This window comes from Spea bombifrons, chromosome 3, assembly GCF_027358695.1.
Source record: "Spea bombifrons isolate aSpeBom1 chromosome 3, aSpeBom1.2.pri, whole genome shotgun sequence".
NCBI lineage: Eukaryota > Metazoa > Chordata > Amphibia > Anura > Pelobatidae > Spea > Spea bombifrons.
Genome location: NC_071089.1, coordinates 116,633,395 through 116,650,603, shown reverse-complemented (window position 1 = coordinate 116,650,603; position 17,209 = coordinate 116,633,395). Strand labels below are relative to the sequence as shown.

Sequence of the window (17,209 nt, the reverse complement as noted above, 5' to 3'; positions counted from 1 at the left end):
ACATTGTGTCATTGTTAATTTATGACTTGTATATCCTGGGGTGATACTTGTTCCTTCATTAAAGGTAAATAGGTCATGATTTTGTTGAAAAACGCTTGCTTTGCAGTATCTGTCTTCTGGTAGAAGGGTTCAGGTGTAGCTTCCCAATGTCCTGAATTATCAACTGACAACAACTGAGTTTAGTTTCTGACGGTATGCTCTTTCCAAATGTGTCCCAGTTACCAGGAATTCATGAACGATTTGGAAAGCCTCATGATATCTTACCTCCCATGCAATAACAATTTTGGGGGCAGAACAGCAAGTGAGGTCACGTATGATCAGAGTATGTACATTATGCTTTCGCTTGTGTCTTAACAGCCTGCCTGTCTCATGTCTGCCCCTAAACACTCACTCATGCATTCATTCATTCACCCATTCACTCTCCTGCACTTGCAGATTTCACAGGTCCGGGGGCCAGATGAGCATCACATCTATGCGGCTCGATGGGCGTCTCACATGGGCCCCCAGCTTAAAAAAATATATATGAGAAGATAATAATAAAAAAAGAAAAAAGCTCTTACATCCCATCTAAGAAGTATAACAACCCTCCTGTCCCTGTTCACAACCCCCAAACCCATTAAGCCATAAGCATTAAAATTCTATGAATAATGTACAACTTATAGTACTTATGGAACGTATGGAAAATCTATATAATTCAGGACACCTGAATTGATAAATTTGGAAGGGATTTTACCTAATTTTGTAATGATTCAGAGGGAAAATATATTTAAAAAAAAGTTGTTTTTTTTATTTTTGCTCGTTTTTACTTAATTCCTCATCCTAAATCGTCAGCTCATCATCTAACTATGGTATCAAAAGAAAGCTCTATCTCTCCTTGGGAAAAAAACAATATATAGTTGACATGGGTACATTATTCACACGAAAAGATAATAATCGCTGAACTGACAGCGCAAAAATGGCAAAATTGCTCCAGGCTTTGAGGTACCAAAAACCCCTGGGACTGAAGGGGTTAAAGTCACCCGAATTCTCTTTACCCCATCAAACCATACATTTATAAATACAGAAAAGAAACCTAGCACACACTTTGACAGAGGATTACATCACATACACTGTAGGGCTTATCACTGATCTCTTAGGTAATTTTATAAATAAAAAGTTGTTTTGTCGGTTTGTGAATGTGTTATTTTTCTACGGTGCTATGGAATGTGATGGCGCTACAATATTTTTTTGGATTGGGATGTAATTCCTGTTAACCCTCTGTATGCCATATAACTTTAGTGGTAAAACCCACGTGCTCTCTATGGTGAATACAGGGCAAGACAGTGCAAGTTATAGAACATGTAGCCCCGCCCACACTGACAGCTCCACCTATTCACTGGTTGGCAATATCTCTCTGGTCAATAACGCGCGTCAGAGTACCTAATATGCTGGCGGCTCTGTGATTGGATGCTGCGGGGAAGTGGGCGGTGCCGGTGGAGATGCTGTAGCGCTTGAAGATGCCGGGATTACGAGGGGAATCCCTCACACCTCAGCTGGGCAGACGGCGGGGAGACACCGGGCGGACATGGACCTCCTCAGGTCTCTCAGGCACCCGGAGGAGATTTATAACCTTCTCAGGTTTAAGATGGGCGGCTGCCGGGCTGTAATGTCCAAGCTGGACCGGGTGAGTCTGCCAGGAGGGATGCTTGCTTCCTGTCCTAGAGGTTGGCAGGTGGTTATAGGTATTCAGTGTCCTGCATCATTTTCCGGATGGCTGTGCTGAGGGGGATCTCTAATAAATCTCACCTGTAACAAGAAATAGCCGCTTAAACCTTTACTGAGCTGTCTAATACACCTGTCCTAGGGGTGACACATTAAAAGTGACAGTTCTGGCTCAGATACATTTCCTAGAGAGACTGCTTTGACAGCACCGGGTAGGACACTTTCACTAGAGCTTCTAATACAACTGCCCTAGACAGGGGTGTCTGGTACACCTACCCCAGAGTCTTTTCCTGCTATAAAGACCGAAGGCAGATTCAGGAGCCATATGCCTATCCTATACATCCCCCTTCTGTATTAACCTCTACTGAAAACAAGAGACAGCGCTTGGATAAATGTAAAAACAATATGTTTAATACAAGGACAAAAAAATATACAATACATTAAATAAAAGAAATACAGAGACTATATATATATATATATATATATATATGACCTCAATAATTGGGTACAAATATATAAATAAAACAAAAGCAGTGGAGTGATGTTCATTGCAGCTGAGGAAGTGCAAACGAAACGCGTCCTGCTTTTTTTTTGGCGCAAGCCTGGCCAGGCACAGTCGTTACGAGTGGTAAGCGGTTTTCTTTTAGATATATATATAGTATATTTATTTCTTTTTTGGTTCTCCCTGTATAGTCATTGTTTTAACCCCTAGTGGGGCAGGCTGAACATCACTCCACTGCTTTTGTTTTATTTTTATATTTGTACCCAATTATTGAGGTCTTTTATTTATTTATATATATATATATATATATATATATATATATATATAGTCTCTATTTCTTTTATTTAATGTATTGTATATTTTTTTTGTCTTTGTATTAAACATATTGTTTTTACATTTATCCAAGCGCTGTCTCTTGTTTTCAGTTTGTGTTTATCTTTGTAGGCTTTCTCTACCTGTTGGAGAACGTGCACTATTCAAGACCAGCAGCTTTGTCATTTACTGGTTATGATACCAGTTTATTGTTTATATACACATTTGATTTAAACACATAAGACTGGTAATTATTATTGATTATTTCGGGGTTTTTTTCCACTTATTGGTGTGTGGGTTTGGCTCTTGATCATTCCCCCTGTCCGTGTGTTTTTTTTTTCTTTTGGGTAATATTAAGCACTGTATTTTTTGCTTCTATTCTGTAGTAACCTCTACCACTTCTGCCGGGAAGCTGCTCCGTTTATCCACCACCTTCTTTATAAAGTAGAACCTCCTCCCATTCCATCTAATCCTCTAGTGTTAGATTCTGGTCTCTTGTTGTTTCTCCTCCTTTGACATAAACTTCCCTCCTGTACTTTGTTAGAAACATTTATCATATCCCCCTCTCTTTTTTCCTTCATACTGTGCAGATAAATTTTAGGATGCCCCCCCAACCAGTACTGGTTAATATACCTGTCCTAAAGGTGGCAGTCCTGGTTAATACACCAGCCCTAGCGGTGTCACTAATGGTCCACACACCTGTCATAGATATGTTAGACCGGGGATAAAGGACTAGCCAGCACACCTGTCTTAGAGGTATCCTTCTAAACTTACTGCATACACCTGTGGTGTCCCCTTGAGGGGTCCCACTGAGTCTACCATACTAGACAGCACACCTGTCCTAGAGGTGTCCAGCTGAGGTTATAGCACCGGTCATCACACACACACACCGAGCTCAGCAGCTGGCCCATACACACTACACCTGTCCCAGAATCATTACAAAGCTCTGGCCAGTACACCTCTGTTACAGGGATTACACCAAGAAAAACTTGATACTAGTGGAGTACCTCAGGAATCAGTATTGGGGCCCATACTTGTTAATACTTTTCTTAGCAGTATTACAAAAGGTCTTAATGGTAAGGTAAGTTTGTAACATGGTAGACATTCCGAGTGGAACATGTCAAATAGCAAGAGATTTAAGTAAATTAGGAGAACGGTTGCGTTTGTGGCAGCTGCAATTTAATATTGATAAATGTAAAATAATGCACTTAGGAGTAATTACTTTGATTACTTAATAAGTAAATAATGCAATAAAGCGTTGTAAAAGCAGGGTGGGGCCCCTTCCTAGATCTCTGGTCAGACCTCTCATAGAGTATTGGGTGCGGTTCTGGTGACCCCGTCTCCAGAAGGATATTGCCATGCCCCTCTCACCCTTACCTGCTCTCCCCAGCTGTCCTCCGTCACTGCAAGCCATCCAAAAGCTCAGCGGAGTAGGCCGAAGCAAACCAGCAAACCCCAGGGAGAACTTCCAGGTTTTGCACACATCAACATAATGCAGTACACCTGTGGAGGGGAGGTAACACCTGTAATCCCCATCAACTATCCACCAATAAAGGCCACATACAGAACTAATGAACCAGGTGCCATGGATTCAGCCCTGCCTGGTAGCCATACCTGGGAACTCTCCAGGTTTGACCCGGAGATTGCCGGGTGAGCGCTGCTCCTCCGGTTTTCCGGGACAAGACCATTTTTCCTTTAAATGGGGGTGTTTCCTGCTGCCGTCAGCGGGACCACCCACCGACGTCAGCGGGACGTCATTGAGCAGTCCTGGCCGCGTCCCGCAAGGAGCCCGGAGCCCAGAAGTTCCCAGGTATGCTGGTAAGCAATCCAGTAAGGAGCTTGTTCAGCACAGGGGAGGACTTGATACCTGCAGCACTATAAAAAACACTCCAACTATGAACACTCTACTCCAGTGTTCCATAACTTTACTCTGAACTGTTTACTGACATCGCATTGGACTATCCTCCTCTCTTACACTCCCAGCCCAATCCTGACAGATATTGTCACATTGGAATTCAGAGGAGGGAGGCTAAAGTGGTGAATGGTTTGCAGGATAAGAATAATCAATTATCAATCAATTAATATTGATCTGTATGGCTTGGAGGAAAGAAGAGAGAGGAGAGATGTGGCAGAAACAGTTCAGGAAGGAAGTTTATTTTAAAGCAGGAGATATGTCAGAACACTGCGTGCGCACAGCCTCATGTCACACTTTGATTGGTTAGTTATATACTTTTCAACCACCCTCTGTCCAATAACGCATGCAAGTCTACCTAGAATGTGGGCGGCTCTCTGATTGGATGCTGAGGGACATACATAAGAATGTCATTATGTAAAAATATATATTTTTTTCTAAATAATTTAATTCACAATCATCCTAAATATCTCATATTCGGGCATGGCTTTCACACAAATTAAAAAGCCTATGACAGCTGGTATTTCCAAGTAGTCCCCCATCCTGGTACTAACCAGGCCCAACATTGCTTAGCTCCCAAGATCAGACAAGATCGGGTGTATTCAGGATGGTACGGCCGTAAGCTCGCAAAAATGTCCAATTCCCTATTGAGTCAATTGACTACCACTATATATACTGAGGCAGACATTGACGGGGTACAGCATAACACCTATCACTATATACTGAGGCAGACATTGACGGTGGTACAGCATTACTGTTATCATTATATACTAAGGCAGACATTGACGGGGTACAGTATAACACCTATCACTATACATTGAGCCAGACATTGACAACTGTGCAGCATAACCCCTATCACTATATACTAAGCCAAACATTGATGTGGTGTAGGCCTACCACTTCAGTGTCTGGCTTAGTAGGGATGCACCGAAAACACACTGCCATCTTGGTCCCCAAGGCTCAAACATCCCGCTTGTGCCATCTTTGCCTTTCCACAAATCAACTATACATCTTTGATACACACAAACACTTTTACAGTCACTCACTAATTCACACTTTCATTTATTCTCTAACTCATTCACACAAATAATTTACACATTCATTAATGCATTCTCACAAACTCATTAAATATCCCCCTCATTCACACAATCCACACATTCATTTATTCTCACTCATTCACACAATGCATCCACACATTCATTCATTCTCACTCATTCACACAATGCATCCACACATTCATTCATTCTCTCACCCAATCTCACTGTTTATTTATTTCAATATACTATCTACCCCATTCTCACTATCTACCCACCTCTCCCTCCCTTCTCACTATCTTCCTCTCTTCTCACTATCTACCCCCTCTTCCTCTCTTCTCACTATCTACCCCCTCTTCCTCCCTTGTCATTATCTACTGTGCCGATGATACATATCCTCAGTAGAATAAAAGAGGATGTCAAAGTCAGTCTGGGACCATGGAATACCTGTCCTAGTGGTACAACATTGAGTTTACAATACTGACTAATACATGTTCCATAGCGGTGCCACGTTGATTTGGCAATAAGAACATAATCTGATGACAGAGAAGACATATTCACCTCATCTAATCTGTCCGTTTTTCCTGCTATAAAGACTCAAACCTTAATCAGTCGTTCGTTTTAGATTCCGAAGCCATATGTCTATCCCATGCATGCTTAAATTCCAACTATCCTCTCAGTAAAATAAATCTTCCTTAACCCCTTAATGACAATTGCCGGTCCTGGCACGGCACGGAAAAGCATGTGCTTTACGACAATTGACGTGCCAGGCACGTCTTTAAACGGGTGCAGAAAGCGACCTCGAGGCATTCAGCAACGCCGCGATCGGCACGAAGGGGCCATCTCTGGCCCCTCCACGGGGCGTCAAAATCCGCCATACTTTGTATGGCGGCGGACGCCCGTTTTAAAAGCGTTTAGGAGGCGATCGACGATCGCCTCCTAAACTTAAATGGTGTCGCTGGAATGCCTCGATCAGGAGGCATCCAGCGACACCAAACACTAACCTTTTGATGGGCTGTGACCGCTCCGGAGAGCAGTCACAGCCGCAGCTGCCGGCAATCTTCGCCATCAAGAAAGATAGCCGCCGTCCTGTAACAGGAACCACAAATTTTAAAAGTTCGCTAGATGGTCCAGACCATCTAGAGAACTTTGGCTCCACTTGCAGGTTGAATACAGGTACTGCATTCACCATGCAAGTCAATGGAGCCCAGATTTCTAATCACAGTGTGATTAGTAAAAATAAATTAAAAAATAAAATAAAATTAATAATAATTAGAAAAAAATAGTAAAAAAACAGTAAAATGTAAAAATCATTTCCCACTGATGTCACTATCAGGGGAACCTCCAAGTTGAAAAAAAATTTTAAATTTTTTTTTAAAAAAATAATAATAAAAAAAAAATATATATATATAAAAAATATTTTTGTGAGCAAGTCCTAAAATTAGCATATTAGCTTAAAACAATTCTCGCATGGAAAGAGTTAAAATACTGGCATATTAAATGCCCGTGGGGTGTCTACTTTTAAAAAATGTATGATTTGATGGGGTAAATTGAATGGGCCAGGTTCAACAACGTCCCAATTAACACGGGGGGAAGGATGGCCACACATCTAATTTCCAATTAGAAAAATGCACACGTACCAAATGTGGCCTTTTAGTTCCCCCAAAAAATGACAAACCCATGCATGTGGGGTATCACTGCACTCAGGAGATGTTGCTGAACACATTATGGGGTGTCATGTGACAGCGGCATATACCAGGAGCTGTAAATTCATACATAAAGTAGGTGTGTGTGGGAAAAATACACACACAAAAATATTACTGCAAACTTTGAAAAAATGCTGGTGGTAAAATGTGTGCATGCAAAGAGTTAAAATACCAGCATTTAAAATACCCTGTGGTGTCTAGTTTTGAAAAATATATGGCTTTATTGGGCACACTGAAATGGCCTGGCTCAAAGATGTACCAAATAGGGCATGGGCAGTGGATCCCAAATGCCAAAGTTCAACATTGAAAAAAAGCGCATGCCCCAAATGTGGCCCTTTTGCCCCAAAACAGCCAGGCAAAATCATTCATGTGAGGTATCGCTGTACTCAGGAGATGTTGCTGAACACATATTGGGGTGTTTTGTGATAGTGACATATACGAGAACATTTTAATTCATACCTGAATTAAAATGTGTGTGGAAAACCAAATGCAAACAAATGACTACCACAAAGTTTGACAAAGACTAGTGGTAGATATGGTGCATGGAAAGAGTTAAAATACTAGCATTTGAAATACCCTGGGGTGTCTAGTTTTCAAAAATATATGGGTTTATTGGGCACACTGAAATGGCCCGGCTCAAAGATGTACCAAATAGGGCATGGGCAGTGGATCCCCAAATGCCAAAGTTCAACATTGAAAAATGCGCATGCCCCAAATGTGGCCCTTTTGCCCCCAAACAGCCAGGCAAAATCATTCATGTGGGGTATCGCTGCGCTCAGGAGATGTTGCTGAACACATATTGGGGTGTTTTGTGATAGTGACATAAACGAGAACATTTTAATTCATACCTGAAGTAAAATGTGTATGACAAAACAAATGCAAAAAAATGACTACCATAAAGTTTGACAAAGACTGGTGGTAGATATGGTGCATGGAAAGAGTTAAAATACTAGCATTTGGAATACCCTGGGCTGTCTAGTTTTCAAAAATATATGACTTGATGGGGTAAATTGCATTGGCCGGGTTCAAAGATACCCGAAATGGCACAAGGGGGGAAGAATTACCAGATTTGGAAAAAATGGCTTTGAAATAGCAAAACGCTACCTGTACTTATTGCCCCATAATGGGTAGAAAAAAGCAAAAAAACATAAAAACATTGGGTATTTCTAAACTCAGGACAAATAGTAGAATCTATTTAGCAGGTTTTTTCATTACCTTTTATAGATGAGTAAAAGATTTTTCAACTAAAAGTTAAAAACAGTCATTTTTTTCTAAATTTTTCACCATATTTTATAATTTTTTTAATAGTAAATAATATGATACAATCAAAACAATGTCATCTAAAGAAAGCCCTTCTTGTCCTGAAAAAAACAATATCTAATGTGTGTGGGTTCAGTAAACGGGAAAGAAGAAAATTACAGCTAAACACAAGCAGCGCAGAAATGTTAAAAAGGCCATTGTCACAAAGGGTACAAAAAGTAAAATCAGCCTTTGTCTCGAAGGGGTTAAATTACATCTCAGCCTCTGACCCTCTAGTTTTAGATTATGGCCTCTTGTTCTAACATTTCTCCTCCTTTGAAACAGAAATCACTTCTGTATTTTGTTAAATCCCTTTAAGTGTCCAAATGTTTCTATCCCCTCACACCTCTCTTATTTCCTATATGCTGTACATATTTACACCCCTTAGTCTTTCCTGATCAACAAGTACTGATCAATAGGAGGTGCTAATATCCCTGTGCAAGAAATACCACATTGCTGTCTAATATACCTGTCGTATAGAGTGTGGTCCTAACTAAACCAGAATGACATCTGATGAGGGTGATCACAATGTAGTATAAAGAACTAATTCAGAGGCTAAGGTCCCAAGTGCCCCCCTGTAGTTGCAATTTAAACACTCAAAAGTATCTGGCCCAGAAATCCTCTCCTCAATGGCACAAGTTACTAGTCATCTGCTACAAGATGTTTCCCCATCACTTGGCAGCATGTAGATTTTATCCTGTCTCTCTCCCCAAAAGGACTCCATGAGACAGAGCCTGCAGACCTGCTACAGATACCTGAACGAAACCAGTCGGAGCTTTGCGCCCATCACCCAGGTTTTGGATGGGGAATTGAGGTGAGAAAACAAGATGACTTTAGACACAGATGGCCCCAGTGCAACAAGACGTGTCAGTTAAACAAACAAAATACTGAAAAATGTAATCAAAGTGCAGATCATGAGTTACCACGGAAAATACTTTTCTGTTTGCATTCTATCAGCTGTTCTTTTTAACATATATTATATATTTACTAAATCACAAGCATCTCAAGATCACAAGGAAATCAGGTCATCGAGCTTTATACCGGATTCTCTGTTTTCCTGTTTACTCAGTCTACAAATTTAATGGGGAAAAATCTAACACATAAATAGGGAGTTTGATCCTCTTGAATGAGCCGATTGCACAGGTTGCTTCACTACTGGATCCAGGGAGCACATACCAGGCCTGTGTTGTATACTGGAACACAATGTAACATCAAAGAGAAGTGCGTTTTGGTTAATATTGTTCTAATCCACTCCCTGTAACACCAAAGGGGAATCATCCGCAACAGCCTGATCGTAAAACCCCAACAAGACCTCAACCCAAGACTTACCTCTAAAATCAAACCACCTAACCTGTGCCTCGCCGACAGAGAGACCGAGCTGAGAGCCCTGGGCCCCCACTGCTGCCCGCCTCTCAGCCCAGCAGACGAAAGAGTGCCCTAAAATCCAGACCCGACTGCGTTCAGAATCTGCAAGAGAGAAATCAAATAAATTACATCAGCAAAAAAAGACAGAACTAATAAGAATAGAGAAGAAAGGGGGAAAACAGCTAAACCAGAGACGGCCTAACATATGACCGGTACCGCATAGAACCCCATCTACCCAGCCTCTTAATGGTTTCCTCCAGCAGCCCCCACCTAGCCGCCTCTGTAGCAGCCCCAATCCGAAAAGAATGAGAAGCGAATTCACCTGGAGCCAAACCCAAACCTGAAAGCCCCTTACAGAATACTGCCACAAATTGGTATTGGGACAAAAAGGAGCCATCCGCATGAACAAAAAAGGGGCCTGGAAGCTGCGAAGCAAAAAACAGGACGCACATGCAACCAGGCAAAGGTCGAAACCGGCCAAATGATGCAGGAGCACAGTAAACCCCCTCCCAGACTGATCCATCTTAGACCGCCTGATGACAATCCTGACTGACTCGCTACCCACCCTAACATCAAGGTGTAGCCCCCCCAGCTCCCGAGACGGACTGACCAACTCACTAATAGCACCAAAAAGCACCCTCTCATACGAATCCGATCAGACCAAAATTACTTGACCACAAAGCTGACAAAATATCAAAGGAAGGCTTTTAGGGCTTGTTGGACAAGGAATTCCTTACCGAAATGAACCTCACCCACCAACTTACATCTGAACGACACCGCGGCCATCAGTTGGTTAACCTTAGATGCGGTGAGAAATAAAGTGCTGCGCCAAAAATATATATATTGAACTTATGGAGTGACAATAAAATAAAATAAATTCCACCAAAAACAACACAAAGTGCATCCCACAAAAGAAGCAATTGAATAATACTTATACCGGAGAAATACGGTTGATGACTGTAAAGTCAGAATTTTCTATCTGTTGCGTGTCCGAACAAGTCTGAGCAAGCTGATTTGCTCAAACCTATGTGAGTGCGATACCATCCTGGAGGAAGCATTTGGCACATACTTGTTTTAAGACGGAAAGCACTATGATTTTTGTTTGTTTTTTTGCTTGTGTTATAGGGGGCTGTACCTCTAGTGTTTGCAGGACTGTTCAAAACACCCATCAACCATAACTGCCCTTAAATTAACCTCAAACACTCCATCAACCATAACTGTCTTTAAATTAACCCTAAAGACCCCATTAACCATAACTGTCCCTAAGTTAACCCTAAACATCCCATCAACCATAACTGTCCCTAAATTAACCCTAAACATCTCATCAACCATAACTTCCCCTAAATTAACCCTCACCTCCCCTAACTTTCAGCAACCCAAATATTAATTTTTATATTTACTGTTAGATGAGTTGCAGAACAGTGTGGACGCTATAAGGAAAGGGACAGGGCCAATCATCAGTGTGACTGCAAGAAGGGACTGGGAAGCAGAAAGTTGTTAGCCCCGCCTCCCCCCTCACGTCAGTCACTTCGGAGGGCAGGGAGACTTTGGGCTGGGAGCTGACGGCTGGGAGCTTTTCCCCTACTTGCACAGCTTGTACTGTGTGAATGGCGATCAAATGGGCGGCTCAGTAGCGTACCTAGCGGTCGTGCCGTGGTCTCTTCCCCAGTGGACTCTTCATAAGTGTAGTTGGAAAACAGCTGATTTTTGATGGAATCTCTTCATAGGCGTACAGAGGCCCTTTTATCACTCTCATCACTCCTGTGTTCCAATGGCCCTTTATCACGTCCATCACTCCTGTGTTCCTATGGCACGTTGTGTTCACTAATCCAAGTTTAAGTTTAAAAAGATAATTGATTGTTAGAAAACCCTTTTGTAATTATGTTACCATACCTCCCAACATTTCAAAATGTGAAAGAGGGACACTTTTTATTTATTTTTTTTAATCGCTCTAGCACAGGGGTGTCCAAGTTTTTTCTGCAGTGGACCACTTCATCAGAAATGTAGGAGTGCGTAGGCCGCACTCATTTTTCACTGAGAGAAAATATGGCCTTTTAGCTTTATAATGCTTATTACTACAGGGTTTATTTGGCGACACCAGGACAGGCCACACTGCACCCAAACACACACACACACCAGGACAGGCTCTGCCACACCGACACCCAAACACACACACAGACACCAGAACAGGCTCTGTCACACCGACACCCAAACACACACAGGCTCTGCCACACAGACACCTAAACACACACACAAGGACAGGCTCTGCCGCACTGAAGCATAAAACATTTATTTTCTACACTACTTTGTCATTAACTGCCCCTTGTATATTTTTGTCCCCTTGTGTACTGATGCCCCAGCCAGGCCCCCTTTACTATTGATTAATGCCCCCCCCTAACCTTGTGTATTTATTTTGTAATACCATAACCCAGGCACCCCCTTGAATATCTAGCTATTTTTTGGTAATACTTACATTTTAGTTTTTTCCTGCTCTCTTCTGATGTGATGACCCTCTCCTTGCCACGAGGAACACCTTCTGTGAGCCTGCCCCCTCTAACGTCACGTTCAAGGCAGCCGTCGTGCGGCTGTAAGACTGCTGGCCACTTAATGGAAATTTCCCGGAGAGCCAGTCCGGCCCTCCTCACGCGGGCTGCACCTTGAAGTCTGGCGGGCTTTAAAAAAAAAACGCTAATGTTAGCCTCCCTCCCAGGACCCTTACACACTGCCTTTACACTCACCTGCCCATAAACACACATATACACCTACACTGCCCTTACACACACATATACACGTGCATTGTGCTTACACACACATATACACATACACTGCCCTATAGCTAACAAATACCTATACTGCTCTTGCAAACACATACATTCATATACACTGCCATTACACACCATCACTTACCTCTTCCACAATCCTTCATTCTCCATCCTGTGGTGGGAACGCAGCTGATTGTCTCCTGCCCTGAACTCCTGTGTTTTCCCGTTCCTGAACTTTTGCTGCTGATATCGACCTTTGGACTGTTTATTGACAATGCTTTTGCCTGTTCTGGTGTTCTAGAAACCCAACTCCATACTCCAACGTATTGCATAGATCAAAACTGCTGTATCACTTAAAAGCTATTATGCTCTGCAATCTTGACATGTTGGTGACGCTTTTGTGGGTTTTTTTCTCCTGTTGGCAGGGATGCATTTTGCATACTTTACTTGGTCATTCGGGCTCTGGACACCATTGAAGACGATATGACCATTAACTTAGAGAAGAAGATTCCAATGTTATATAACTTCCACACCTACCTGTATGACCCAGAGTGGAAATTCACTGAGAGCAAAGAGAAGCACAGTCAGGTTATCAAGGACTTCCCAACGGTAATTTACACTTTTTCCATTATTATACAGAATAATTTCATTACCACGGTTTTAGCTAGTATAAATGGATCCGTTAAATCAAAAAAATCAGATTCTGAGCAAGAATGTATATTGTCAACATGTAGTAAATGATACCTTTTTTTCTTATCAGATCTCTCTGGAGTTCAGAAATCTAGCTGCTGTTTACCAAGGTGTGATTGCAGACATATGCGCCAAGATGGGAGAGGGAATGGTGGACTTCCAGGAAAATAAAGTGGACTCTTTGAAGCAGTGGGACAAAGTAAGAGATACACAAAATAAATTGCAGATGCTCTTCCAAGATGTTATTTGTTTTTGTTATTTGTTCAGCCAACTATTTCTACCTGTTGTAAGCTTAAGTATTAATTTTTTTGTAAGTTTTTTTTCTATGTTTCATTTTCAGTACTGCATTACAACCAGTGGTCTGTTTGCACTTGGCTTGTGCCATCTGGCTTCGGCATCAGAATTGGAAGATGGAGACGTCGGCCTGGACATCCACTTTTCAAACACAATAGGCCTGTTTTTGCAAAAAACCAACATCATCCGTGATTACCTGGAAGATCAATTGGAAGGTCGGGAGTTCTGGCCAAGAGAGGTCAGCACAGAACCCAAGTCCGCTGTTTACTTTGTTTTAGTGTTGGTGATGTTGAGGAAATTCCAGCTTTTCTAGTTATAATTATTTTATGTAAAATGGAAATGCTTAGCCATTAGCATTTTGCTTGCAAGCAAACATTTAGTAAAATGTGAGAGCAGACACTCTGGACTTCAGTGCAGACATTTGGGTCTTCTAATGGATTTCACTGGAGCACCTTTTTAAGGTCAGTCCCAGTTATCAGAACCGCCCATCAGGGCCGGACTGGCCCACCAGGATACCAGGAAATTTCCCTGTGGGCCGGTCGCTCCGTGGGCCGGTCACGGGAGACAAACCTTCAAAACAGCAGCTAAGCGGCTGCGTGCAGTATTGAAAGCGGCACCCAGGCCACCTCCTCCTGCCGCCGGAGCTTAATGAAGTTAAGGGGGCCGGTACACACACCTCGCTGCCCAATGGCAGTGCCTCAGCACTTCGTCCCACGTCTTAAAAGGGGTGGGACGAAGAGCTGAGACACGACCATTGGGCGGCGCGGTGCATGAACACCGGCCCCTTTAACTTCATGAATGTCGGCTTCCACCCACTGCCCTCACCAGACACCAGAAGCAGTGGTAAGTTTGGGAGAGGGGGTGTTATATGGGGGCTTAAGGCTTTTCTGGAGGCAGAGTGTCCCATGATATGCCTTTTAACCCCCTTCATGCCACTCTGCCTCTAGAGTAGCATATAGGGGTATAAGGCATTTCTGGAGGCAGAGTGGCATATAGGGGATCAAAAGGCATTTCTGGAGACAGAGTGGCATATAGGGGATTAAAAGGCATATCATGGGGCAGAGTGGCATATAGGGGGATAAAAGGCATATCACGGGGCAGAGTGGCATATAGGAGGGTATAAGGCATTTCTGGGGGCAGAGTGGCAAGCCTGGGGGCAGATGTGCATAACTGGGGGGGGGGGCAGGTTAACAAATAAAAGGAAATAAAAACAAAAAAAAATATTTTTCTCAATCACAAGCTTTTCTTAAATATGAAAAAATAGTTTAAATGAATTAATAAAGAAATAAAAGCTTCTTACAAGAATGTTGTGGAGAATAATGTGATCTCTGTTTTGTTCCACTGAATAAAATTGAACTTTTTAATCTAAAAATGTTTGCAGTAGCAAATGTTTTGATTAGATTCTGTGTAATGTATTTCATTTATTATGACCTTTTAACACGTTTGCTTTCAGGCATTTTAGTACAAATAATGTGATAAAAAGAATATTTTATAGTTATTTGTATGGCAAATAGTGTGACTCGGGTATGTATAAGGGATGCGTGTGGGTACAAGAGCTCGACTGCGAGATAAATTATATGGGGGCGTGTCTCCAAATGTTTCCAGGGCTGCTTTTCAGTCCCAGTCCGGCCCTGCCGGCCATCTTCTGATGGCCACCGTAGTTAGTCATGAGCACAGTTCGGAAGGAAGGCCTGTAATGTTTTTAGGTTAGACATAATACCACAAAAATAGTGGTGCACAATTTCTGCTTCGAGTGCTACAAACAGGTCACAATTTTTGGATGTCCAATCTAAGGCATCTCATTTTTTTTTTAAAAGCCATACATTTGTTGTTTGTAGCCAAGGATATACAAAATTCCTGACCGATTTGGGATTCTCAGTTACTTGAGATGTACATACAGGCTGTAAATCAGCGATTCTAAAAATATTCTCAAGGTTTTAGCTTTACCTGTTGGATTTAAAATACGTCATCCCTAGATTGTGGACCATTAATAGTCTAGCTGGACAAGCTGATGTTGGCTCCTGCTGAAGCTGTCTCATTCATGGTGGAAGCCAAAAGCAAAACCTTTCATTTACTTTTTTGGTCTTCGCAAGCATCCACATGAACACTTGTATAGAGTTTTTTTTCATCTTTGGGTGAGCTTGGCACAATGAGCAAAGTCTGTGATCAAGTTTGGCTTGTGCTGTACATAGGTCAGTTTAACTGCCTCTAATTGGTGGTGGAGCTGAGAACTGTCTAGTACCATCTGTTTGGTAACAACGCTCTTTAATTGTGTTCTCTTGTCAACTCCTTGATTCACCTTTTGGGTTAATGTCTGCCTCTGTGTGTGATTTTACTCTGAATACTATAAGTAACAATCTAACCCCCCCTTTGTATGCTCACCAGGTGTGGAGTAAGTACGGAAAGAAGCTCTCAGATTTGGCAAAGCCAGAGAACATCGTCCCGGCTCTGCAGTGTTTGAACGAGTTGATTACCAACGCCTTGAACCATGTGCCGGACGTCCTCAGATACCTGTCACGGCTTAAAAACAAACGCATCTTCAAATTCTTTGCCATCCCCCAGGTGGGTACCTAGCTGTATGTCTGATGCTTAACCATTGAAGAGCCGTTGTCTTTTATAGATTTTAATATATCCAAAATAATTTACTAAATCCATCTTTCACTGGTGCTTAAAAGAAAATGCATGACAAGCTCTGTACACATTATTACAAAAATATAGTGTTCCTCCTTAACCAGCCTCTTGTGTTAATTTTGTTATGTAATTTATTTATTATTATTATTAAAATATTTAAGGTAATGACTATAGCCACTTTGGCTGCGTGTTACAACAACCAGCAAGTGTTTAAAGGCATTGTGAAAATCCGCAAGGGACAGACTGTCACTCTAATGATGGAGGCCACCAACATGGACGCTGTGAGGGCCATCATGCTCCAGTATATTGAAGAGGTAAGAGTTTTCTCATCGTTTTTATCAACTAACATCTGCTAGACATTCTGTTCTCCTTTCTTTCATTTATATAAACTTGTATTAGTATTAATAAACCGCATATTAGGAAGAATACACAGACAATATGCATTATGAAGGGCCAGTTCAGATTGTTATTGCAAGTGGAACTTACAACTTTACAAGATCCTCCAATATTCACTTAGCTGAAACCTAAAGAAACTGCTTCTAATTTCACCAGTTGCTAAATATATATCTTTTTCATTTACAGATCTATCAGAAAATTCCTCCGTCAGACCCCACGTCGGGCAAAACACAGCACATCATTTCCTCCATACGCAGCCTCTGCGTACCCAACGCTTCGGTTGTATCCCATAATTATTTGTCCCCCATTTATCTGTCTTGTGCCGTACTTCTGGCTGCCTTCTGTTATCAGTACCTGGGCACTTGTAACACAGGGGTTGCTACATAAATCAATAAATAATTATTTTTATTTGGATGCAATTTCTTTTATTATTTAGAACATGGCCCCCGTGAAGACGATCGGCCTCCACTATATAATTTTGTTACAGTAATTCCGCACAGCATATGCTAGTAACCCTCTGTATGCCATATAACTTTAATGGTAATGTCTCTCACACAACCCGCGTGCTCCCTATGGTAAATACAGGACAGCACAGTGCCAGTTAT

At 41.9% G+C, this 17,209-nt stretch overlaps 1 protein-coding gene and 1 pseudogene across 1 annotated transcript; one reads left to right on the top strand and one right to left on the bottom strand.

Moving 5' to 3' along the window:
* Positions 1–1,532: 1,532 nt before the first annotated feature.
* Positions 1,533–16,991, top strand: LOC128484174 (squalene synthase-like). The gene is made up of 8 exons (XM_053460492.1): positions 1,533–1,663; positions 9,183–9,280; positions 13,019–13,202; positions 13,354–13,482; positions 13,624–13,815; positions 15,963–16,139; positions 16,370–16,522; positions 16,791–16,991. Exons 1-8 carry the CDS (start codon positions 1,565–1,567, stop codon positions 16,989–16,991), a joined length of 1,233 nt encoding a protein of 410 aa, XP_053316467.1. The 5' UTR covers positions 1,533–1,564.
* Positions 4,933–5,051, bottom strand: LOC128487837 (uncharacterized; annotated as a pseudogene).
* Positions 16,992–17,209: the final 218 nt, after the last annotated feature.